The following is a 26,582-nucleotide window of genomic DNA, read 5'->3' on the forward strand; positions in this document are numbered from 1 at the left end:
TCCCAAATAATTAAAGAGGCTTAATCACCCATTCCCTAATAATTAAAGAGGCTTAATCACCAATTCCGTGATAATTAAAGAGGCTTAATCACCCATTCCCAAATAATTAAAGAGGCTTAATCACCCATTCCCTAATAATTAAAGAGGCTTAATCACCAATTCCGTGATAATTAAAGAGGCTTAATCACCCATTCCCTAATAATTAAAGAGGCTTAATCACCAATTCCGTGATAATTAAAGAGGCTTAATCACCCATTCCCTAACAATTAAAGAGGCTTAATCACCAATTCCGTGATAATTAAAGAGGCTTAATCACTCATTCTCTCATAATTAAAGAGGCTTAATCACTCATTCTCTCATAATTAAAGAGGCTTAATCACCCATTCCCTAATAATTAAAGAGGCTTAATCACCAATTCCGTGATAATTAAAGAGGCTTAATCGCCCATTCCCTAATAATTAAAGAGGCTTAATCACTCATTCCCTGATAATTAAAGAGGCTTAATCACTCATTCCCTGATAATTAAAGAGGCTTAATCACTCATTCCCTGATAATTAAAGAGGCTTAATCACTCATTCCCTGATAATTAAAGAGGCTTAATCACTCATTCCCTGATAATTAAAGAGGCTTAATCACTCATTCCCTGATAATTAAAGAGGCTTAATCACCAATTCCTGATAATTAAAGAGGCTTAATCACCAATTCCCTGATAATTAAAGAGGCTTAATCACCCATTCCTGATAATTAAAGAGGCTTAATCACCAATTCCCTGATAATTAAAGAGGCTTAATCACCCATTCCTGATAATTAAAGAAGCTTAATCACTCATTCCCTGTTAATTAAAGAGGCTTAATCACCAATTCCGTGATAATTAAAGAGGCTTAATCACCAATTCCGTGATAATTAAAGAGGCTTAATCACTCATTCCCTGATAATTAAAGAGGCTTAATCACCAATTCCCTGATAATTAAAGAGGCTTAATCACCCATTCCTGATAATTAAAGAAGCTTAATCACTCATTCCCTGTTAATTAAAGAGGCTTAATCACCAATTCCGTGATAATTAAAGAGGCTTAATCACCAATTCCGTGATAACTAAAGAGGCTTAATCACTCATTCCCTGTTAATTAAAGAGGCTTAATCACTCATTCTCTCATAATTAAAGAGGCTTAATCACTCATTCCCTGTTAATTAAAGAGGCTTAATCACTCATTCCCTGTTAATTAAAGAGGCTTAATCACTCATTCCCTGATAATCAAAGAAGCTGAGATTTCGTCTACGTTAACATGACAGTCGGTATTCGCAAGCAACTCAGACTTGGTGCAATGTGTGGCGTCGATTCATTCATCGTTGCTTTGTGCCGGAGGATTGGAGTCCTCTTGAGCTACAGGAGCCTCTGGATGCACTACCTGCTCCATGAACTCCTGCAGGAGCGTCTTCAGCTGATCCCTCAGCTCCTCGTCATGAGCAGTAGCAGCAGCATCAGGGGCGACTGCCTCTCCTCCAGCGACCTCATCACTGGCGCTCCGGTTCCCTCGAGATGTGAGGGATGTCGAGCTTCCCTCGTTGATCGACGACGTCTCCATCATGTTTTTTTCACGGTCCCCAGGGTCAGGGGGCGTGATGACTGGGGTGGGGAGAGAGGTGGAGGAGGTAGAGGTAGTAGGGAGAGCTGCCTGGGCGAGAGCCAGTAGACGGTGAGCCAGATGATAGACCGCTCGCTGGCGAACACCCTCACTGTCGTCCTCTCGTCCCATCTGTAACGTCAACACACACACACACGCTCACACACAACTCACGGGTAAGATAGTCACTACAGTGCCTCTGAAAACTGACTCACATGGTTGTCACATATGTTGATGACTGAAGGGGTAATAGTCAAGGCTGAAGGGGTAATAGTCAAGGCTGAAGGGGTAATAGTCAAGGATGAAGGGGTAATAGTCAAGGCTGAAGGGGTGATAGTCAAATCTGAAGGGGTGATAGTCGAGACTGAAGGGGTAATAGTCGAGACTGAAGGGGTAATAGTCGAGACTGAAGGGGTAATAGTCAAGGCTAAAGGGGTTATAGTCAAGGCTGAAGGAGCAATAGTCGAGGTTGAAGGGTAATATTCAAGACAGAAGGGGTAACACTTAACTAAACGGGTAGTGATCATAATTACACATTATCAAAGAATAATGATCATAACAAAATGGGTAGCAATCATAATCTTTATATAATTAATTCAGAACATCCGAATATATACTGTCTCACCTGACACCATTCTTACCTGGCACAGTTTCGCGCGACACCACTCTTCCTTATATTACTCTAACCACTTCTATGATGCTTGACACTTGACACCACACTCCCCTGGATGTACTCTCCCTCAAGACCACCTTTGCCTAACACCATATCTGACACCACTCCCGTCACCTGACAACACTCGCCTGACACCACTTCTCCTCACTACCATCCACCTCATCCATCGATCTCCCTCTGTGTAACATATTACACCCATGTTAGTAATCCATCCACCTCATCCATCGATCTACCTCTGTGTAACATACTACACCCATGTTAGTAATCCATCCATTCTCCATTTTCCTTTCCACATGCATACCATCTCAAAACGTCACATTTAAAATTTTCAGTCATTACCTTCCGTTTTTTGTGCTTCTAATCTCCTCGTCCGTCCACTTTTGCTAAGCCTCCTCCACATCCTTAGAAAGATTCACTTCTATATTTTATGTTACCTCAGACAGCTTGGACAACTGGGGCCCTAATCAAGCCCATCCTTTTTCGTTTGTTTTCCTGGCGCTACCCCGCTGAAGCGGGAGACGGCGATGCTGTTTCCTGTGGGGCGGGATGGCGCCGGGAATGGATGAAAGCGGGCAGGTGTGGGTGTAAAGAACCGAAACCACAGCTCCCTATCCACATCCAGGCCCCATAGACCTTTCCAGACGTTTCACATGCCCTGGTTCAGTCCACTGACAGCACGTCGACCCCGGTATACCACATCGTTCTAATACACTCTATTCCTTGCACGCCTCTCTGAGCCAGGTATCTGTTTTACCCACAAACCCCTAGGGATGGATGAACAGCTGGGCTGACTGCCGCAACCAGGATTCGAACCTATGCGCCTCGACCCTGGGCGGCCCCCGTGGATGCGTCTCGGTCAGAAACGCTAACCGTTACACCATGGGAGTAGCAGCATCATCACATGAGAGAATAACAAAGCTTCCCTCCCACCCACACACACACGACATCAGACTGATTTATACGTTCCTGTGATCTCCAGTAAACCTTAGAACTCCCATTGCACGAGTTAGAATTCCTTCCCTCCGATCATCAAGGACCTGGCCCCCTCCTGCAGTAACTTCTGCAGCTCTTCAGCACCTGGGACCTCGTCAACGACCTCTCCATCCAACCTTATCTCACATTTCCGAGTTTCCTTGGCTCACAGACCATCCATCACCTTGCTTTTGTCGACGTTCGCTGCTGACACATCTCTCTCCCTGTTGACATCTTGGTATTGTAATGTCTTCTAGATCCACAGGCTTTTAATCCATCGATAGTGCATCATAAACATACAACAATATCCTGTCTTCCACTCCCATCTCTATCCATCCTGACTCCTCTACCTATACTGCTAGTTTAAAATCGCTTACATCCCTCTCATTACATAGATGTCTTCCTTCAAATATGTCGTATTCTTAACAAACACATGTACACATTTTTAAGACCTTTCTCTTTACGATCTCTACTTTTGTCCAGCATTTTGGTATTTTCAACTTATTCCAAAATTTCCATCATTATTTCTTTCCTTCATACCTCGTGCCTGTTTCCCGCCTGAGCGACGTAGCGTCAGGAACGGTTCATTCAGCCTTAATGAGAATATCCATGTTCATCTCCTTCCTGTACTCCCTCAAGTGGAAAGCAATAATACGATCCACTACAGGTCACTTCTCTCCCTCTTTCTAATCCACATTTCTTTTTTGCTTTTTCTTCTGCGTTATGATTATCCATTTGTTATACTTTCATCTTTCATCCTTCTGTTCATTATTCATTTTTCTTTTACGATTCTACGGTTTTTGATATGATATCCCTCTGAAGTTATTTACGTTTTCCTATCCGTCTGCTCTTCTTTTGTAGTTATGATATGACCCCTATTATCTCCCGTTATCTCTGTAACCACCATTCATCCACACACTCAGCTTAACCTCTGTAACCACCATTCATCCACACACACAGCTTAACCTCTGTAACCACCATTCATCCACACACTCAGCTTAAGAACCTCTGTAACCACCATTCATCCACACACTCAGCTTAACCTCTGTAACCACCATTCATCCACACGCTCAGCTTAAGAACCTCTGTAACCACCATTCATCCACACACTCAGCTTAACCTCTGTAACCACCATTCATCCACACACTCAGCTTAACCTCTGTAACTACCATTCATCCACACACTCAGCTTAAGAACCTCTGTAACCACCATTCATCCACACACTCAGCTTAACCTCTGTAACCACCATTCATCCACACACTCAGCTTAACAACCTCTGTAACCACCATTCATCCACACGCTCAGCTTAAGAACCTCTGTAACCACCATTCATCCACACACTCAGCTTAAGAACCTCTGTAACCACCATTCATCCACACGCTCAGTTTAACAACCTTGTCTCTGGAGAACGAACCAGTACCACCTCCTGTGCCCGAACAACGCCTCTGGATCACAGGTTAGTCCTTACGTGTGGTATCCGGCCAAATCAACGTGTAAACAATGGACGCCCATCCCAGGGTGAGGGGCTCGCCCACCTGCAGGCATACACAATACAGTATTTGGCTGTGTCAACCTCCGTCTCGTCCAAGATACATACCATCCTTCAGTGCAACAAGTCTGAGACGTTCAAGAGTGCAAGATCCCTCAGGAGCCACGTTCTTGTACCACAATGTTATTCATGTCCTCACCGTGTCACAGGCCTACGGGGAGGGGGAAAAACTGAAGAATATTGCACGTCGAGGTGATGATGGTGTGAGCTGGGCGCGGTCACCTGTGATGCCTCACTACCTCCTATTGCCGATGAGTGATGTCGCCGCTACCAGGTAGATGAGCTGTTGATCTACAACCCTGCTGTTGTTCTGTCTATACTCGCCTTGTTAGCATGACTGGTATACATCCCTGGAGCTGTGAACTAGACCCATCCTTCCTTGTGGCAGGAGCAAGGGCCGCTGAGAGCTGACGCAGGCCCTGGGGAAGGGTTGGCACATTATGGCCCCCATAGGGCCGCCCACGACCGCCGTGGGCTGACGCAGGCCCTATGGGAGTGCTGGCACGTTATGGCCCCATGGGGCCGCCCCAGAGAGAGGGGGGACTGGGTGACCCAAGTGAGAGAAAGACATCAAAAAACAAGGTCTGTAAAATTTCTTTCCTTCTTATATTTTCTGCTTTGGTCATTTTACTTATGATTGTGAATTCTGTCTCCCCGGGTCTTCTGGGCCCCGGAAGATCCGGGAATTTTGCCCCGGATTCCCCCGCCTACCTCCGGAACTGGTCAGACGGGGGTTGGTGGCCTCAGACCCAGAAGGCTTTCCTCCACGTATATATCTTGAACCATTCCAGGCTACTGGTAACTAAACCCAGCACCACAGAACAAAAGAATGAGAAACAATAAGCAACAAACTTCTCAAGTTATTGTAAATTTACCTTATTTTTTCTGACAACTTTCCTCCACAGTTACGAAATCCAGATATTGAAATGGGCTGTAAGGTTCTTCCTTATGAACAGGAGAGACACAAGACAGTCTGAACTTAAGAAATGGAACAGGTGTGTACCAGTCTGCCAGAACTTAAGAAATGGAACAGATGGTTACCAACCAGCCAGAACTTAAGAAATGGAACAGGTGTTTACCAGCCCATTTACGTCTGATGCTTTCAATCTGTCTTTCCAGACCCTGTGAACCGCCTCATATCTTACTATCTTACCTGGAACATAATACGACAATCTGGAAACCTTACGTTGACGACGCTTCACAGTATAAAGAGACATTAGGTATAAGATACATTCTCTAATAATTCATAAACGTAAAAAACATTTGCATTATGTTTACACTTATGTCTTGGTTACTATTAACCCAACGTGCTATCAGGACGGATTTCGCTCATGGGCACCATAGTTTGGTCACCACTGAGTTAAGAGGTCAGCTATATACTACATTATAGTCTCATTCCTAGACGTTAGGTAATAGCCCCGGCCTCGTCTTGGTTAGGGGGATGAACCCCACGCTATTCCAAGGGACTTGAGGCAGCTGCTATATCTGCCTCCACCTTGGTGTATACATTGGCCAGGCTACCGTCCACGTCCTCCTGTTATCATACTGTTCGTGTGTTGCGGTACAAAGTTCATGTTACTGTCGTCAACCCCACAATGTTCACATCTCAAACATCCATTGATCGAGACAGTTGACTCTGTGATGCTTCGGTGGCTATTTCCATTAGAGATATTCTTATCACTGAGAGAGATGGTCCTTTTTCTCATGCAAGACACAGTTGGTGCATTGGTAACATCCATCTCAAGTTTATTTCCGAAGTTCGGGAGTTTGTTTTTCTCACACGAGTGACAAAGTGTGATATACTCGCCAGCCATCTGTGACTAACACAGAACACTTTACGACCTCTAGGCCGCAAAACCTGTCGCGTATTTCAGGAACTAAAGTTTGTGATGAAGGTGTCGCATATCCCCTTCACTCCACGAAGAAGGCGACACCGGTCAGCCAGACAATGGTTGTGGGAATGTTGGCCAGACTTTATCAAGGTCAGTCAGAGGTGAAGGTCTGAGGAAATGGTTCTTCTGCCGACCTGGGATAAGAGGGGAACAACTAGCTATCTTGGATCTAGTACAGCCTATAATCTAGAAGCGATCTAGGTCGGTTATGACTATTCGTCCATTCACGCTCTAGATCTAGGTAATATATACTTCTAGGTGTACTAGATCTAGCTTTTGCTAGTGAAATATACCTCTGGGTGTACTAGATCTAAATTTTACTGTGTGAAATATACCTCTAGGTTTACTAGATCTAAATTTTACTGAGTGAAATATACCAATAGGTTTACTAGATCTAACATTTACTGAGTGAAATATACCTCTAGGTTTACTAGATCTAAATCTTACTGATGAAATATACCAATAAGTTTACTAGATCTAACCTTTACTGAGTGAAATATACCTCTAGGTGTACTAGATCTAAAATTAACTGAGTGAAAGATACCTCTAGATTTACTAGATCCAACTAAACAAGTACAGATCTAGGTATAGTGATGTTCTAGGACTAGTGTTCCCATAGGTCTGGTTTCACACTAGATCTAGGTGTTGTAGAGGCAGTGATGTAGGCCAGGGTTGGCACATCTGTCGGCCCCTGAGTCACAAGCCATTCCAACACTCGCCAGGTTCGAGAATAGGGAGGGAGAGAGGGGGAAAATACACACCTCTTTCTCAGTTTGTGTAAAGAAAGAAAAGAAAATTTGAGAGAGAGAGAGAGAGAGAGAGAGAGAGAGAGAGAGAGAGAGAGAGAGAGAGAGAGAGAGAGAGAGAGAGAGAGAGAGAGAGGGGGGGGGGGGGGGGAGGCCCGGCCATATAAGCAGGGGAAGGCGTGGTCGCGGAACACATCATGGGGATGGATGACGCCCCAGGGACTAACTTAATAGTACATCAGGTATCAGGAGGGGCTGGAGGAGGGGGACACACACACACACACACACACACACACACACACACACACACACACACACACACACACACACACACACGCACACACAGCCTGTAGAACGGACCGTATGGTAGGGTGAGGGAGGGAGGGAGGAAGGGGGGAGGAAGAGACTACCACACACCACCAACAAATATGTCACGTCCGAAGGGGAAAGTTGAGAGTGAATGTGAATAAGAGCAAGGTTATTAGGTCCAGTAGGGTTGAGGGACAAGTCAATTGGGATGTGTCTGAATGGAGAAAAACTGGAGGAAGTGAAGTGTTTTAGATATCTGGAAGTGGATTTAGCAGCAGATGGAACCATGAAGTGGAAGTGAGTCACAGGGTGGGGGAGGGGGCGAAGGTTCTGGGAGCAATGAAAAATGTGTGGAATGAGTGGGTGGACGAAAAAGGTGTGTCTAAAAGTATATTAGTTCTAAAATATTGTGCGCATAAGAGGCATGAGACATACAAGAGGATGGGTGGAAGGAGGTGGATGTGCTGGAAATGAGATGTTTGAGGACAATACGTGGTGTGAGGTGGTTTGATCGAGTAAGTAATGAAAGGGTAAGAGAGATGTGTGGTAATAAAAAGAGTGTGGTTGAGAGAGCAGAAGAGGGTGCGTTGAAATGGTTTGGACATATGGAGAGAATGAGTGAGGAAAGATTGACCAAGAGGATATATGTGTCAGAGGTGGAGGGAAGAAGGAGAAGTGGGAGACCAAATAGGAAGTGGAAGGATGGATCGAAAAATATTTTGAGTACTCGTAGCCTTTACATGTAGGAGGGTGAAAGGCGTGCACAGGATAGAGTGAATTGGAAAAATGTGCTATACAGGGGTCGATGTGCTATCAAAGGACATATAATGCGGCCGGGGGAACTATGGAATGGTCTGTGGAGCCTGGATGTGGAGAGGAAGCATTACACATGACAAGCTGGAGAATGGACGTGAGCAAATGCGTCCTTTCCTCGTCTGTTCCTGGCACCACCTCACTAGCGCACTACCGTCCTTAAGGTTATGATCAAAGTCATGCTCTCATACGTTCAGTGGTTCCAGCGTCGTGCTCAAGAATCGTACAGGCGTGCACAGTGGTCGTACCGTCGCACTCGATGGTTGTACCGCCGTGATCAAGGGTCATAACGTCGTGCTCAAGGGTCGTACCGTCGTGCTTAAGGGTCGTACCACCGTGCTTAAGGGTCGTTCTGTCGTGTTTAAGGGTCGTATCGCCGTGCTTAAGGGTCGTACTCTCGTGCTTAAGGGACGTACCGTCGTGCTGAAGGGTCGTATCGTCGTGCTCAAGGCTCGTGTGTCGTACCCAAGGATCCTACCATCGTGCTTAAGGGCTGTGCTTTGTGCTCAAGGGTCTTACTATCGTGCTCAAGGGCCGTGCGTTGTGCTCAAGGGTCGTACTTTCGTAAACGATGGTCATACCGTCGTGATCAAGGGTCGTACCGTTGTGCTCAAGGGTTGCACCGCCGTGCTCAAGGGTCGTACCATCGTGCTCAAAGGTGGTATCGTTGTGCTCAAGGGAAGTGCATTGTGTTCAAGGGTCGAACCATCGTGCTCAAGGGTCGTACCGTCGTGCTCAAGGCCCGTGCGTCGTACTCAAGGGTCATACCGTCGTGCTCAAGGGTCGCACCGTCGTGCTCAAGGGTCTTACCGTCGTACTCAAGGCCCGTGCGTCGTACTCAAGGGTCATACCGTCGTAATCAAAGGTCGCACCGTCGTACTCAAGGGTCATACCGTCGTACTCAAAGCCCGTGCGTCGTACCTAAGGGTCATACCATCGTGATCAAGGGTCGTCCCGTCGTGCTTAAGGCCAGCTGGTCTGCGTGTGTCTATATACATACACGTCCACTCACGCAAATATCCATACCTATACATCTCAATGTATATATATATATATATATATATATATATATATATATATATATATATATATATATATATATATATATATATATATATATATATATATTTATATATATATATATATATATATATATATATATATATATATATATATATATATATATATATATATATATATATATATATACACAGACATATACATATATACACATGTACATAATTCATACTGTCTGCCTTTATTCATTCCCATCGCCACCCCGCCACACATGAATTACTAACCCCTTCCCCCCCGCATGTGCGCGAGTTAGCGCTAGGAAAAGACAACAAAGGCCACATTCGTTCATATATATTTTTTTTTTTCATACTATTCGCCATTTCCCGCGATAGCGAGGTAGCGTTAAGAACAGAGGACTGGGCCTTTAAGGGAATATCCTCACCTGGCCCTCTTCTCTGTTCTTTCTTTTGGAAAATTAAAAAAAAAACGAGAGGGGAGGATTTCCAGCCCCCCCGCTCACTTCCCTTTTAGTCGCCTTCTACGACACGCAGGGGGAAGTATTCTTTCTCCCCTATCCCCAGGAAAAAAAATATATATATATATATATATATATATATATATATATATATATATATATATATATATATATATATATATATATATATATATACATATATATATATATATTTTTTATTTTTTTTTTTTTTGCTTTGTCGCTGTCTCCCGCGTTTGCGAGGTAGCACAAGGAAGCAGACGAAAGAAATGGCCCAACCCACCCCCATACACATGCCTTGATTCAATCCACTGACAGCACGTCAACCCCGGTATACCACATCGCTCCAATTCACGCTATTCTTTGCCCTCCTTTCACCCTCCTGCATGTTCAGGCCCCGATCACACAAAATCTTTTTCACTCCATCTTTCCACCTCCAATTTGGTCTCCCTCTTCTCCTCGTTCCCTCCACCTCCGACACATATATCCTCTTGGTCAATCTTTCCTCACTCATTCTCTCCATGTGACCAAACCATTTCAAAACACCCTCTTCTGCTCTCTCAACCACGCTCTTTTTATTTCCATACATCTCTCTTACCCTTACGTTACTTACTCGATCAAACCACCTGACACCACACATTGTCCTCAAACATCTCATTTCCAGCACATCCATCCTCCTGCGCACAACTCTATCCATAGCCCACGCCTCGCAACCATACAACATTGTTGGAACCACTATTCCTTCAAACATACCCATTTTTGCTTTCCGAGATAATGTTCTCGACTTCCACACATTCTTCAAGGCTCCCAGAATTTTCGCCCCCTCCCCCACCCTATGATCCACTTCCGCTTCCATGGTTCCATCCGCTGCCAGATCCACTCCCAGATATCTAAAAAACTTCACTTCCTCCAGTTTTTCTCCATTCAAACTCACCTCCCAATTGAATTGACCCTCAACCCTACTGTACCTAATAACCTTGCTCTTATTCACATTTACTCTTAACTTTCTTCTTTCACACACTTTACCAAACTCAGTCACCAGCTTCTGCAGTTTCTCACATGAATCAGCCACCAGCGCTGTATCATCAGCGAACAACAACTGACTCGCTTCCCAAGCTCTCTCATCCCCAACAGACTTCATACTTGCCCCTCTTTCCAAAACTCTTGCATTCACCTCCCTAACAACCCCATCCATAAACAAATTAAACAACCATGGAGACATCACACACCCCTGCCGCAAACATACATTCACTGAGAACCAATCACTTTCCTCTCTTCCTACACGTACACATGCCTTACATCCTCGATAAAAACTTTTCACTGCTTCTAACAACTTGCCTCCCACACCATATATTCTTAATACCTTCCACAGAGCATCTCTATCAACTCTATCATATGCCTTCTCCAGATCCATAAATGCTACATACAAATCCATTTGCTTTTCTAAGTATATATATATATATATATATATATATATATATATATATATATATATATATATATATATATATATATATTATCCCTGGGGATAGGGGAGAAAGAATACTTCCCACGTATTCCCTGCGTGTCGTAGAAGGCGACTAAAAGGGAAGGGAGTGGGGGGCTGGAAATCCTCCCCTTTCATTTTTTTTTAATTTTCCAAAAGAAGGAACAGAGAAGGGGGCCATGTGAGGATATTCCCTCAAAGGCCCAGTCCTCTGTTCTTAACGCTACCTCGCTAATGTGGGAAATGGCGAATAGTATGAAAAAAAAAAGAAATATATATATATATAAGTATATATATATATATATATATATATATATATATATATATATATATATATATATATATATATATATATATATATATATATATATTCCTTCCTTCTCTTGGAAAATTGAAATCGAGAAGGAGGATTTCCACCCCACCCTAAGAGAAGGAACAGAGAAGGGGGCCAAGTGAGGACATTCCCTCAACGGCTCAGTCCTCTGTTCTTGACGCTACCTCGCTAACGCGGGAAATGGCGATTAATATATATATATATATATATATATATATATATATATATATATATATATATATATATATATATATATTATCCCTGGGGATAGGGAATTAAGAATACTTCTCACGTATTCCCTGCGTGTCGTAGAAGGCGACTGAAAGGGGAGGGAGCGGGGGGGCTGGAAATCCTCCCCTCTCGTCTTTTTTTTTTTTTTTTTTTCCAAAAGAAGGAACAGAGGGGGCCAGGTGAGGATATTCCAAAAAAGGCCCAGTCCTCTGTTCCTAACGCTACCTCGCTAACGCGGGAAATGGCTAATAGTTTAAAAGAAAGAAGAAAAAAAAAAATATATATATATATATATATATATATATATATATATATATATATATATATATATATATATATATATATATATATATATTGGTTCTCAGTGAATGTAGGTTTGCGGCAGGGGTGTGTGATGTCTCCATGGTTGTTTAATTTGTTTATGGATGGGGTTGTTAGGGAGGTGAATGCAAGAGTTTTGGAAAGAGGGGCAAGTATGAAGTCTGTTGGGGATGAGAGAGCTTGGGAAGTGAGTCAGTTGTTGTTCGCTGATGATACAGCGCTGGTGGCTGATTCATGTGAGAAACTGCAGAAGCTGGTGACTGAGTTTGGAAAAGTGTGTGGAAGAAGAAAGTTAAGAGTAAATGTGAATAAGAGCAAGGTTATTAGGTACAGTAGGGTTGAGGGTCAAGTCAATTGGGAGGTAAGTTTGAATGGAGAAAAACTGGAGGAAGTGAAGTGTTTTAGATATCTGGGAGTGGATCTGGCAGCGGATGGAACCATGGAAGCGGAAGTGGATCATAGGGTGGGGGAGGGGGCGAAAATCCTGGGAGCCTTGAAGAATGTGTGGAAGTCGAGAACATTATCTCGGAAAGCAAAAATGGGTATGTTTGAAGGAATAGTGGTTCCAACAATGTTGTATGGTTGCGAGGCGTGGGCTATGGATAGAGTTGTGCGCAGGAGGATGGATGTGCTGGAAATGAGATGTTTGAGGACAATGTGTGGTGTGAGGTGGTTTGATCGAGTGAGTAACGTAAGGGTAAGAGAGATGTGTGGAAATAAAAAGAGCGTGGTTGAGAGAGCAGAAGAGGGTGTTTTGAAGTGGTTTGGGCACATGGAGAGGATGAGTGAGGAAAGATTGTCCAAGAGGATATATGTGTCGGAGGTGGAGGGAACGAGGAGAAGAGGGAGACCAAATTGGAGGTGGAAAGATGGAGTGAAAAAGATTTTGTGTGATCGGGGCCTGAACATGCAGGAGGGTGAAAGGAGGGCAAGGAATAGAGTGAATTGGAGCGATGTGGTATACCGGGGTTGACGTGCTGTCAGTGGATTGAAGCAAGGCATGTGAAGCGTCTGGGGTAAACCATGGAAAGCTGTGTAGGTATGTATATTTGCGTGTGTGGACGTATGTATATACATGTGTATGGGGGTGGGTTGGGCCATTTCTTTCGTCTGTTTCCTTGGGCTACCTCGCAAACGCGGGAGACAGCGACAAAGTATAATAAAAAATAATAAATATATATATATTAGTAGTCAACAAAGTAGACGAGAAAAATGCACCAGTTATGGTCATTTCGTACAAGAAAAATTAAGAACATAATACAAAAAATGAAATGACACATAGAGTTCAGTATGTGTTCAAAATCCCTTTTATGAATTCTCCTTAAGAAGCATTCAACACTTGAGTATGAACTATATTGGAAAAAGAAAACTTGTCATGGATTCCAAACTGAACCAGATCACAAAAATACAAAGGAATACAACTGAATGTTGACAACACAAGACCACTGGGGTCCAGACCACACAAAAGCATTAAGCATTTAAGAAAGCTTAAGTCATTCATCTCGCCGTAGGAAATCACCAATCATGTCTGTAATTACCACAACCTGTGGACCAATTACCATGTCTTTATACCTAATGATCTCACCTACAAGCACACGGTAATCCTTCCTGGATCTAACCCTACATCTACATTAGGCCCCAAGTCTAACACGGATATACGGAAAACTTACTTTTATCCATTTTCTAAGGAAAACGAGGTACTTCTCTCCACTCCATCAAAGGGGAAGTGGGCTTTTCACGGTGGGATAACCCCTCCCCTCCCCCCCCTTCCCCCTCTGGCTACGTAACTGTATTAAATTCCTTTTAAGCGGGTGGGGGGTGGGGGGTGGGTTGGGGGTTGGGTGGGGGGTAGGGGGGGGTTGGAGTTGGTCGATAACGTAAGGCATCCAACCAGAAAAAATATCAGATTCCAGGACTTATTGAAAGACTGAAAAGATATAGTCTTTTTCAGGATATATATATATATATATATATATATATATATATATATATATATATATATATATATATATATATATATATATATATATATATATATATATATAAATATATGTGTGTGTGTGTGTGTGTGTGTGTGTGTGAAAGAAGAAAGTTAAGAGTAGAAGTTAATAAGAGCAAGGTTATCAGGTACAGTAGGGTTGAGGGACAAGTCAATTGGGAGGTAAGTTTGAATGGAGAAAAACTGGAGGAAGTAAAGTGTTTTAGATATCCGGGAGTGGATCTGGCAGCGGATGGAACCATGGAAGCGGAAGTGGATCATAGGATGGGGGAGGGGGCGAAAATTCTGGGAGCCTTGAAGAATGTGTGGAAGTCGAGAACATTATCTCGGAAAGAAAGAATGACTATGTTTGAAGGAATAGTGGTTCCAACAATGTTGTATGGTTGCGAGGCGTGGGCTATGGATAGAGCAGTGCGCAGGAGGGTGGATGTGCTGGAAATGAGATATTTTGAGAACAATATGTGGTGTGAGGTGGTTTGATCGAGTAAGTAATGTAAGGATAAGAAAGATGTGTGGAAATAAAAAGAGCGTGGTTGAGAGAGCAGAAGAGGGTGTTTTGAAATGGTTTGGGCACATGGAGAGAATGAGTGAGGAAAGATTGACCAAGAGGATATATGTGTCGGAGGTGGAGGGAACAAGGAGAAGAGGGAGACCAAATTGGAGGTGGAAAGATGGAGTGAAAAAGATTTTGTGTGATCGGGGCCTGAACATGCAGGAGGGTGAAAGGAGGGCAAGGAATAGAGTGAATTGGATCGATGTGGTATACCGGGGTTGACGTGCTGGCAGTGGATTGAATCAGGGCATGTGAAGCGTCTGGAGTAAACCATGGAAAGCTGTGTAGGTATGTATATTTGCGTGTTTGGACGTGTATGTATATACATGTGTATGGGGGTGGGTTGGGCCATTTCTTTCGTCTGTTTCCTTGCGCTACCTCGCAAACGCGGGAGACAGCGACAAAGCAAAAAGAAAAAAAAAAAATATATATATATATATATATATATATATATATATATATATATATATATATATATATATATATATATATATATATCTGTTTCCCCAGATATATTGAGAGGGTGAAGTCATGTACAGAGCATCAGATTGGGGAAGAGCAGTGTGGTTTCAGAAGTGGTAGAGGATGTGTGGATCAGGTGTTTGCTTTGAAGAATGTATGTGAGAAATACTTAGAAAAGCTAATGGATTTGTATGTAGCATTTATGGATCTGGAGAAGGCATATGATAGAGTTGATAGAGATGCTCTGTGGAAGGTATTAAGAATATATGGTGTGGGAGGCAAGTTGTTAGAAGCAGTGAAAAGTTTTTATCGAGGATGTAAGGCATGTGTACGTGTAGGAAGAGAGGAAAGTGATTGGTTCTTAGTGAATGTAGGTTTGCGGAAAGAGGGGTAAGTATGAAGTCTGTTGGGGATGAGAGAGCTTGGGAAGTGAGTCAGTTGTTGTTCGCTGATGATACAGCGCTGGTGGCTGATTCATGTGAGAAACTGCAGAAGCTGGTGACTGAGTTTGGTAAAGTGTGTGAAAGAAGAAAGTTAAGAGTAAATGTGAATAAGAGCAAGGTTATTAGGTACAGTAGGGTTGAGGGTCAAGTCAATTGGGAGGTGAGTTTGAATGGAGAAAAACTGGAGGAAGTGAAGTGTTTTAGATATCTGGGAGAGGATCTGGCAGCGGATGGAACCATGGAAGCGGAAGTGGATGATAGGGTGGGGGAGGGGGCGAAAATTCTGGGAGCCTTGAAGAATGTGTGGAAGTCGAGAACATTATCTCGGAAAGCATAAATGGGTATGTTTGAAGGAATAGTGGTTCCAACAATGTTGTATGGTTGCGAGGCGTGGGCTATGGATAGAGTTGTGCGCAGGAGGATGGATGTGCTGGAAATGAGATGTTTGAGGACAATGTGTGGTGTGAGGTGGTTTGATCGAGTAAGTAACGTAAGGGTAAGAGAGATGTGTGGAAATAAAAAGAGCGTGGTTGAGAGAGCAGAGGAGGGTGTTTTGAAATGGTTTGGGCACATGGAGAGAATGAGTGAGGAAAGATTGACCAAGAGGATATATGTGTCGGAGGTGGAGGGAACGAGGAGAAGAGGGAGACCAAATTGGAGGTGGAAAGATGGACTGAAAAAGATTTTGTGTGATCGGGGCCTGAACATGCAGGAGGGTGAAAGGAGGGCAAGGAATAGAGTGAATTGGAGCGATGTGGTATACCGGGGTTGACGTGCTGTCAGTGGATTGAATCAAGGCATGTGAAGCGTCTGGGGTAAACCATGGAAAGCTGTGTAGGTATGTATATTTGCGTGTGTGGACGTATGTCTATACATGTGTATGGGGGTGGGTTGGGCCATTTTCTTTCGTCTGTTTCCTTGCGCTACCTCGCAAACGCGGGAGACAACGGCAAAAAAAAAAAAAAATGAAAAAAAAAAAAAAATATATATATATATATATATATATATATATATATATATATTGAATATATATATATATATTGAATATATATATATATATATATAATATATTATATATATATATATATATATATATATATATATATATATATATATATATATATATATATATGCGCATACGCAGACATATACATTCACACACATGTACATATTAATGCTTGCTTGCCTACATCAATTCTCGGCGCTACCCCGCCCCACAGGAAAGAGCATCGCTACCTTTCGCTTCAACAAGGTAGCGCCAGGATAAGAGATAAAATAGGCCACATTCGTGCACACTCAGTCTCTAGCTGTCGTGTGTAATGCACCGAAACCACAGCTCCCTTTCCATGTAAAGGCCCCAGAGGCCTTTCCATTAGACGTTTCACATGCCCTGGTTCAGTCCATTAACAGAACGTCGACATCGATATACCACAGCGTTCCAATTCACTCTATTCCTAGCACGCCCCTCACCCTACTATATGTTCAGACCCCTATCGCTCAAAATCTTTTTCACTTCATCCTTCCACCTCCAATTTGGTCTCCCGTTTCTCCTTGTTCCCTCCACCTCTGACACATATATCCTCTTTGTCAACCTTTCCTCGCTCATTCTCTAAATATTTCTAAACCATTTCAACACACCCTCTTCAGCTCTCTCAACCACACTCTATCTATATCCATACATTTCTTTTACCCTTCCATTACTTACTCGATCAAACCACCTCATACCACACATTGTCCAGTACATCCACCTTCTTCCGTACAACCCTATCTATAGCCCATGCCTCGCAACCATATAATATTGTTGGAACTACTATTCCTTCAAACCATACCCAATTTCGCTCCGAGATAACGTTCTCTCTTTCCACACCATTTTTTATCGCTCCCAGAACTCGTCCCCATCCCCCACACTATGACTCGCTTCCACTTCCATGACTCCATCCGCTTGCTAGGTCCACTTCCAATATCTAAAACATTTCACTTCCTTTAATCCTGCTGAATCTAATAAAACCTTGCTTTTATTCACATTTACTCTCAACTTTCACCTTCACACACTTTTCAAAATTCAGCAGTTCTCATTTCTATTTCGCCACCAGAGCTGTATCATCGGCGAACAACAACAGACTCACTTCCCAGGCCCTCTCATCTCCAACAGACTGCATACTCGCCCTCCTCCAAAACCTTGTATCTTCATCCCTAACTACTCCATCCATAAGCAAGTAAAAAAACTACGAGGACATCACACTCCCGTGCCGCAAACTTACTTTCACTAGAAACCAATTACTCTCCTCTCCTCCTACTCGTACACATAAAAACTTTTTACTGCTTCTAGCAGCTTACCACCCACACTATATACTCTTAAGACCTTCCACAAAACATTACTATCATCCCTATCATATGTGTTTTCCAGATCCATAAATGCTACATACAAAATCATCTGATCCACACATCCTCTAACCACTTCTGAAACCACACTGCTCTTCCCCAATCTGATGCTCTGTACATGCCTTCACCCTCTCAATCAATACCCTCCCATATAGTTTACCAGGAATACTCACAAACTTATAACCTCTGTAATTTGAACACTTACCTTTATCCCTTTGCTTCTGTAAAAGTGCACTATACATGCCTTGTTGTGAAAGGAAGAGACGTAGTGAAGACGGTAATGGTCAACTAGCGTACCGATGGTAAAAATGGATCCATATATTACCCACGTATCTTTTGAGTGTTGGCTGTAGGAGAGAGAGAGAGAGAGAGAGAGAGGGGGGGGGGGGAGGCCCGGCCATATAAGCAGGGAAGGCGTGGTCGCGGAACACATCATGGGGATGGATGACGCCCCAGGGACTAACTTAATAGTACATCAGGTATCAGGAGGGGCGGGAGGAGGGGAACACACACAACACACACACACACACACACACACACACACACACACACACACACACACACACACACACACGCACACACAGCCTGTAGAACGGACCGTATGGTAGGGTGGGGGGAGGGAGGGAGGAAGGGGGGAGGAAGAGACTACCACACACCCCCAAACAAATATGTCACGTCCGAAGGGAAAGTTGAGAGTGAATGTGAATAAGAGCAAGGTTATTAGGTCCAGTAGGGTTGAGGGACAAGTCAATTGGGATGTGTCTGAATGGAGAAAAACTGGAGGAAGTGAAGTGTTTTTAGATATCTGGAAGGGGATTTAGCAGCAGATGGAACCATGAAGTGGAAGTGAGTCACAGGGTGGGGGAGGGGGCGAAGGTTCTGGGAGCAATGAAAAATGTGTGGAATGAGTGGGTGGACGAAAAAGGTGTGTCTAAAAGTATATTAGTTCTAAAATATTGTGCGCATAAGAGGCATGAGACATACAAGAGGATGGGTGGAAGGAGGTGGATGTGCTGGAAATGAGATGTTTGAGGACAATACGTGGTGTGAGGTGGTTTGATCGAGTAAGTAATGAAAGGGTAAGAGAGATGTGTGGTAATAAAAAGAGTGTGGTTGAGAGAGCAGAAGAGGGTGCGTTGAAATGGTTTGGACATATGGAGAGAATGAGTGAGGAAAGATTGACCAAGAGGATATATGTGTCAGAGGTGGAGGGAAGAAGGAGAAGTGGGAGACCAAATTGGAGGTGGAAGGATGGATCGAAAAATATTTTGAGTACTCGTAGCCTTTACATGTAGGAGGGTGAAAGGCGTGCACAGGATAGAGTGAATTGGAAAAATGTGCTATACAGGGGTCGATGTGCTATCAAAGGACATATAATGCGGCCGGGGGAACTATGGAATGGTCTGTGGAGCCTGGATGTGGAGAGGAAGCATTACACATGACAAGCTGGAGAATGGACGTGAGCAAATGCGTCCTTTCCTCGTCTGTTCCTGGCACCACCTCACTAGCGCACTACCGTCCTTAAGGTTATGATCAAAGTCATGCTCTCATACGTTCAGTGGTTCCAGCGTCGTGCTCAAGAATCGTACAGGCGTGCACAGTGGTCGTACCGTCGCACTCGATGGTTGTACCGCCGTGATCAAGGGTCATAACGTCGTGCTCAAGGGTCGTACCGTCGTGCTTAAGGGTCGTACCACCGTGCTTAAGGGTCGTTCTGTCGTGTTTAAGGGTCGTATCGCCGTGCTTAAGGGTCGTACTCTCGTGCTTAAGGGACGTACCGTCGTGCTGAAGGGTCGTATCGTCGTGCTCAAGGCTCGTGTGTCGTACCCAAGGATCCTACCATCGTGCTTAAGGGCTGTGCTTTGTGCTCAAGGGTCTTACTATCGTGCTCAAGGGCCGTGCGTTGTGCTCAAGGGTCGTACTTTCGTAAACGATGGTCATACCGTCGTGATCAAGGGTCGTACCGTTGTGCTCAAGGGTTGCACCGCCGTGCTCAAGGGTCGTACCATCGTGCTCAAAGGTGGTATCGTTGTGCTCAAGGGAAGTGCATTGTGTTCAAGGGTCGAACCATCGTGCTCAAGGGTCGTACCGTCGTGCTCAAGGCCCGTGCGTCGTACTCAAGGGTCATACCGTCGTGCTCAAGGGTCGCACCGTCGTGCTCAAGGGTCTTACCGTCGTACTCAAGGCCCGTGCGTCGTACTCAAGGGTCATACCGTCGTAATCAAAGGTCGCACCGTCGTACTCAAGGGTCATACCGTCGTACTCAAAGCCCGTGCGTCGTACCTAAGGGTCATACCATCGTGATCAAGGGTCGTCCCGTCGTGCTTAAGGCCAGCTGGTCTGCGTGTGTCTATATACATACACGTCCACTCACGCAAATATCCATACCTATACATCTCAATGTATATATATATATATATATATATATATATATATATATATATATATATATATATATATATATATATATATATATATATATATATATTTATATATATATATATATATATATATATATATATATATATATATATATATATATATATATATATATATATATATATATATATACACAGACATATACATATATACACATGTACATAATTCATACTGTCTGCCTTTATTCATTCCCATCGCCACCCCGCCACACATGAATTACTAACCCCTTCCCCCCCGCATGTGCGCGAGTTAGCGCTAGGAAAAGACAACAAAGGCCACATTCGTTCATATATATTTTTTTTTTTCATACTATTCGCCATTTCCCGCGATAGCGAGGTAGCGTTAAGAACAGAGGACTGGGCCTTTAAGGGAATATCCTCACCTGGCCCTCTTCTCTGTTCTTTCTTTTGGAAAATTAAAAAAAAAAACGAGAGGGGAGGATTTCCAGCCCCCCCGCTCACTTCCCTTTTAGTCGCCTTCTACGACACGCAGGGGGAAGTATTCTTTCTCCCCTATCCCCAGGAAAAAAAAATATATATATATATATATATATATATATATATATATATATATATATATATATATATATATATATATATATATATATATATACATATATATATATATATTTTTTATTTTTTTTTTTTTTTGCTTTGTCGCTGTCTCCCGCGTTTGCGAGGTAGCACAAGGAAGCAGACGAAAGAAATGGCCCAACCCACCCCCATACACATGCCTTGATTCAATCCACTGACAGCACGTCAACCCCGGTATACCACATCGCTCCAATTCACGCTATTCTTTGCCCTCCTTTCACCCTCCTGCATGTTCAGGCCCCGATCACACAAAATCTTTTTCACTCCATCTTTCCACCTCCAATTTGGTCTCCCTCTTCTCCTCGTTCCCTCCACCTCCGACACATATATCCTCTTGGTCAATCTTTCCTCACTCATTCTCTCCATGTGACCAAACCATTTCAAAACACCCTCTTCTGCTCTCTCAACCACGCTCTTTTTATTTCCATACATCTCTCTTACCCTTACGTTACTTACTCGATCAAACCACCTGACACCACACATTGTCCTCAAACATCTCATTTCCAGCACATCCATCCTCCTGCGCACAACTCTATCCATAGCCCACGCCTCGCAACCATACAACATTGTTGGAACCACTATTCCTTCAAACATACCCATTTTTGCTTTCCGAGATAATGTTCTCGACTTCCACACATTCTTCAAGGCTCCCAGAATTTTCGCCCCCTCCCCCACCCTATGATCCACTTCCGCTTCCATGGTTCCATCCGCTGCCAGATCCACTCCCAGATATCTAAAAAACTTCACTTCCTCCAGTTTTTCTCCATTCAAACTCACCTCCCAATTGAATTGACCCTCAACCCTACTGTACCTAATAACCTTGCTCTTATTCACATTTACTCTTAACTTTCTTCTTTCACACACTTTACCAAACTCAGTCACCAGCTTCTGCAGTTTCTCACATGAATCAGCCACCAGCGCTGTATCATCAGCGAACAACAACTGACTCGCTTCCCAAGCTCTCTCATCCCCAACAGACTTCATACTTGCCCCTCTTTCCAAAACTCTTGCATTCACCTCCCTAACAACCCCATCCATAAACAAATTAAACAACCATGGAGACATCACACACCCCTGCCGCAAACATACATTCACTGAGAACCAATCACTTTCCTCTCTTCCTACACGTACACATGCCTTACATCCTCGATAAAAACTTTTCACTGCTTCTAACAACTTGCCTCCCACACCATATATTCTTAATACCTTCCACAGAGCATCTCTATCAACTCTATCATATGCCTTCTCCAGATCCATAAATGCTACATACAAATCCATTTGCTTTTCTAAGTATATATATATATATATATATATATATATATATATATATATATATATATATATATATATATATATATATTATCCCTGGGGATAGGGGAGAAAGAATACTTCCCACGTATTCCCTGCGTGTCGTAGAAGGCGACTAAAAGGGAAGGGAGTGGGGGGCTGGAAATCCTCCCCTTTCATTTTTTTTTAATTTTCCAAAAGAAGGAACAGAGAAGGGGGCCATGTGAGGATATTCCCTCAAAGGCCCAGTCCTCTGTTCTTAACGCTACCTCGCTAATGTGGGAAATGGCGAATAGTATGAAAAAAAAAAGAAATATATATATATATAAGTATATATATATATATATATATATATATATATATATATATATATATATATATATATATATATATATATATATATATATATATTCCTTCCTTCTCTTGGAAAATTGAAATCGAGAAGGAGGATTTCCACCCCACCCTAAGAGAAGGAACAGAGAAGGGGGCCAAGTGAGGACATTCCCTCAACGGCTCAGTCCTCTGTTCTTGACGCTACCTCGCTAACGCGGGAAATGGCGATTAATATATATATATATATATATATATATATATATATATATATATATATATATATATATATATATATATTATCCCTGGGGATAGGGAATTAAGAATACTTCTCACGTATTCCCTGCGTGTCGTAGAAGGCGACTGAAAGGGGAGGGAGCGGGGGGGCTGGAAATCCTCCCCTCTCGTCTTTTTTTTTTTTTTTTTTCCAAAAGAAGGAACAGAGGGGGCCAGGTGAGGATATTCCAAAAAAGGCCCAGTCCTCTGTTCCTAACGCTACCTCGCTAACGCGGGAAATGGCTAATAGTTTAAAAGAAAGAAGAAAAAAAAAAATATATATATATATATATATATATATATATATATATATATATATATATATATATATATATATATATATATATATATATATTGGTTCTCAGTGAATGTAGGTTTGCGGCAGGGGTGTGTGATGTCTCCATGGTTGTTTAATTTGTTTATGGATGGGGTTGTTAGGGAGGTGAATGCAAGAGTTTTGGAAAGAGGGGCAAGTATGAAGTCTGTTGGGGATGAGAGAGCTTGGGAAGTGAGTCAGTTGTTGTTCGCTGATGATACAGCGCTGGTGGCTGATTCATGTGAGAAACTGCAGAAGCTGGTGACTGAGTTTGGAAAAGTGTGTGGAAGAAGAAAGTTAAGAGTAAATGTGAATAAGAGCAAGGTTATTAGGTACAGTAGGGTTGAGGGTCAAGTCAATTGGGAGGTAAGTTTGAATGGAGAAAAACTGGAGGAAGTGAAGTGTTTTAGATATCTGGGAGTGGATCTGGCAGCGGATGGAACCATGGAAGCGGAAGTGGATCATAGGGTGGGGGAGGGGGCGAAAATCCTGGGAGCCTTGAAGAATGTGTGGAAGTCGAGAACATTATCTCGGAAAGCAAAAATGGGTATGTTTGAAGGAATAGTGGTTCCAACAATGTTGTATGGTTGCGAGGCGTGGGCTATGGATAGAGTTGTGCGCAGGAGGATGGATGTGCTGGAAATGAGATGTTTGAGGACAATGTGTGGTGTGAGGTGGTTTGATCGAGTGAGTAACGTAAGGGTAAGAGAGATGTGTGGAAATAAAAAGAGCGTGGTTGAGAGAGCAGAAGAGGGTGTTTTGAAGTGGTTTGGGCACATGGAGAGGATGAGTGAGGAAAGATTGTCCAAGAGGATATATGTGTCGGAGGTGGAGGGAACGAGGAGAAGAGGGAGACCAAATTGGAGGTGGAAAGATGGAGTGAAAAAGATTTTGTGTGATCGGGGCCTGAACATGCAGGAGGGTGAAAGGAGGGCAAGGAATAGAGTGAATTGGAGCGATGTGGTATACCGGGGTTGACGTGCTGTCAGTGGATTGAAGCAAGGCATGTGAAGCGTCTGGGGTAAACCATGGAAAGCTGTGTAGGTATGTATATTTGCGTGTGTGGACGTATGTATATACATGTGTATGGGGGTGGGTTGGGCCATTTCTTTCGTCTGTTTCCTTGGGCTACCTCGCAAACGCGGGAGACAGCGACAAAGTATAATAAAAAATAATAAATATATATATATTAGTAGTCAACAAAGTAGACGAGAAAAATGCACCAGTTATGGTCATTTCGTACACGAAAAATTAAGAACAAAATAAAGAAAATGACATGACACATAGAGTTCAGTATGTGTTTAAAATCCTTTTATGAATTCCCCTTAAGAAGCATTCAATACTTGAGTATGAACTATATTGGAAAAAGAAAACTTGTCATGGATTCCAAACTGAACCAGATCACAAAAATACAAAGGAATACAACTGAATGTTGACAACACAAGACCACTGGGGTCCAGACCACACAAAAGCATTAAGCATTTAAGAAGAGCTTAAGTCATTCATCTCGCCGTAGGAAATCACCAATCATGTCTGTAATTACCACAACCTGTGGACCAATTACCATGTCTTTATACCTAATGATCTCACCTACAAGCACACGGTAATCCTTCCTGGATCTAACCCTACATCTACATTAGGCCCCAAGTCTAACACGGATATACGGAAAACTTACTTTTATCCATTTTCTAAGGAAAACGAGGTACTTCTCTCCACTCCATCAAAGGGGAAGTGGGCTTTTCACGGTGGGATAACCCCTCCCCTCCCCCCCTTCCCCCTCTGGCTACGTAACTGTATTAAATTCCTTTTAAGCGGGTGGGGGTGGGGGGTGGGTTGGGGGTTGGGTGGGGGGTAGGGGGGGGTTGGAGTTGGTCGATAACGTAAGGCATCCAACCAGAAAAAATATCAGATTCCAGGACTTATTGAAAGACTGAAAAGATATAGTCTTTTTCAGGATATATATATATATATATATATATATATATATATATATATATATATATATATATATATATATATATATATATATATATATATATATAAATATATGTGTGTGTGTGTGTGTGTGTGTGTGTGAAAGAAGAAAGTTAAGAGTAGAAGTTAATAAGAGCAAGGTTATCAGGTACAGTAGGGTTGAGGGACAAGTCAATTGGGAGGTAAGTTTGAATGGAGAAAAACTGGAGGAAGTAAAGTGTTTTAGATATCCGGGAGTGGATCTGGCAGCGGATGGAACCATGGAAGCGGAAGTGGATCATAGGATGGGGGAGGGGGCGAAAATTCTGGGAGCCTTGAAGAATGTGTGGAAGTCGAGAAGATTATCTCGGAAAGAAAGAATGACTATGTTTGAAGGAATAGTGGTTCCAACAATGTTGTATGGTTGCGAGGCGTGGGCTATGGATAGAGCAGTGCGCAGGAGGGTGGATGTGCTGGAAATGAGATGTTTTGAGAACAATATGTGGTGTGAGGTGGTTTGATCGAGTAAGTAATGTAAGGATAAGAAAGATGTGTGGAAATAAAAAGAGCGTGGTTGAGAGAGCAGAAGAGGGTGTTTTGAAATGGTTTGGGCACATGGAGAGAATGAGTGAGGAAAGATTGACCAAGAGGATATATGTGTCGGAGGTGGAGGGAACGAGGAGAAGCGGGAGACCAAATTGGAGGTGGAAAGATGGAGTGAAAAAGATTTTGTGTGATCGGGGCCTGAACATGCAGGAGGGTGAAAGGAGGGCAAGGAATAGAGTGAATTGAATCGATGTGGTATACCGGGGTTGACGTGCTGGCAGTGGATTGAATCAGGGCATGTGAAGCGTCTGGAGTAAACCATGGAAAGCTGTGTAGGTATGTATATTTGCGTGTTTGGACGTGTATGTATATACATGTGTATGGGGGTGGGTTGGGCCATTTCTTTCGTCTGTTTCCTTGCGCTACCTCGCAAACGCGGGAGACAGCGACAAAGCAAAAAGAAAAAAAAAAATATATATATATATATATATATATATATATATATATATATATATATATATATATATATATATATATATATAT

General features: G+C 42.9%; 1 protein-coding gene across 1 annotated transcript in view; it reads right to left on the reverse strand.

The window, feature by feature from the left end:
• Positions 1–1,165: 1,165 nt before the first annotated feature.
• The window catches only part of LOC139748065 (mutS protein homolog 4-like), a 47,558-nt gene continuing 22,141 nt past the window's right edge, over positions 1,166–26,582 (reverse strand). Inside the window, exon 4 of the mRNA XM_071660654.1 lies at positions 1,166–1,756. Within this exon, the coding sequence (XP_071516755.1) occupies positions 1,340–1,756 (417 nt within the window). The 3' untranslated portion in view covers positions 1,166–1,339. The remainder of the gene's footprint in view (positions 1,757–26,582) is intronic.

This window comes from Panulirus ornatus, chromosome 72, assembly GCF_036320965.1.
Source record: "Panulirus ornatus isolate Po-2019 chromosome 72, ASM3632096v1, whole genome shotgun sequence".
Taxonomy (NCBI): Eukaryota; Metazoa; Arthropoda; class Malacostraca; order Decapoda; family Palinuridae; genus Panulirus; species Panulirus ornatus.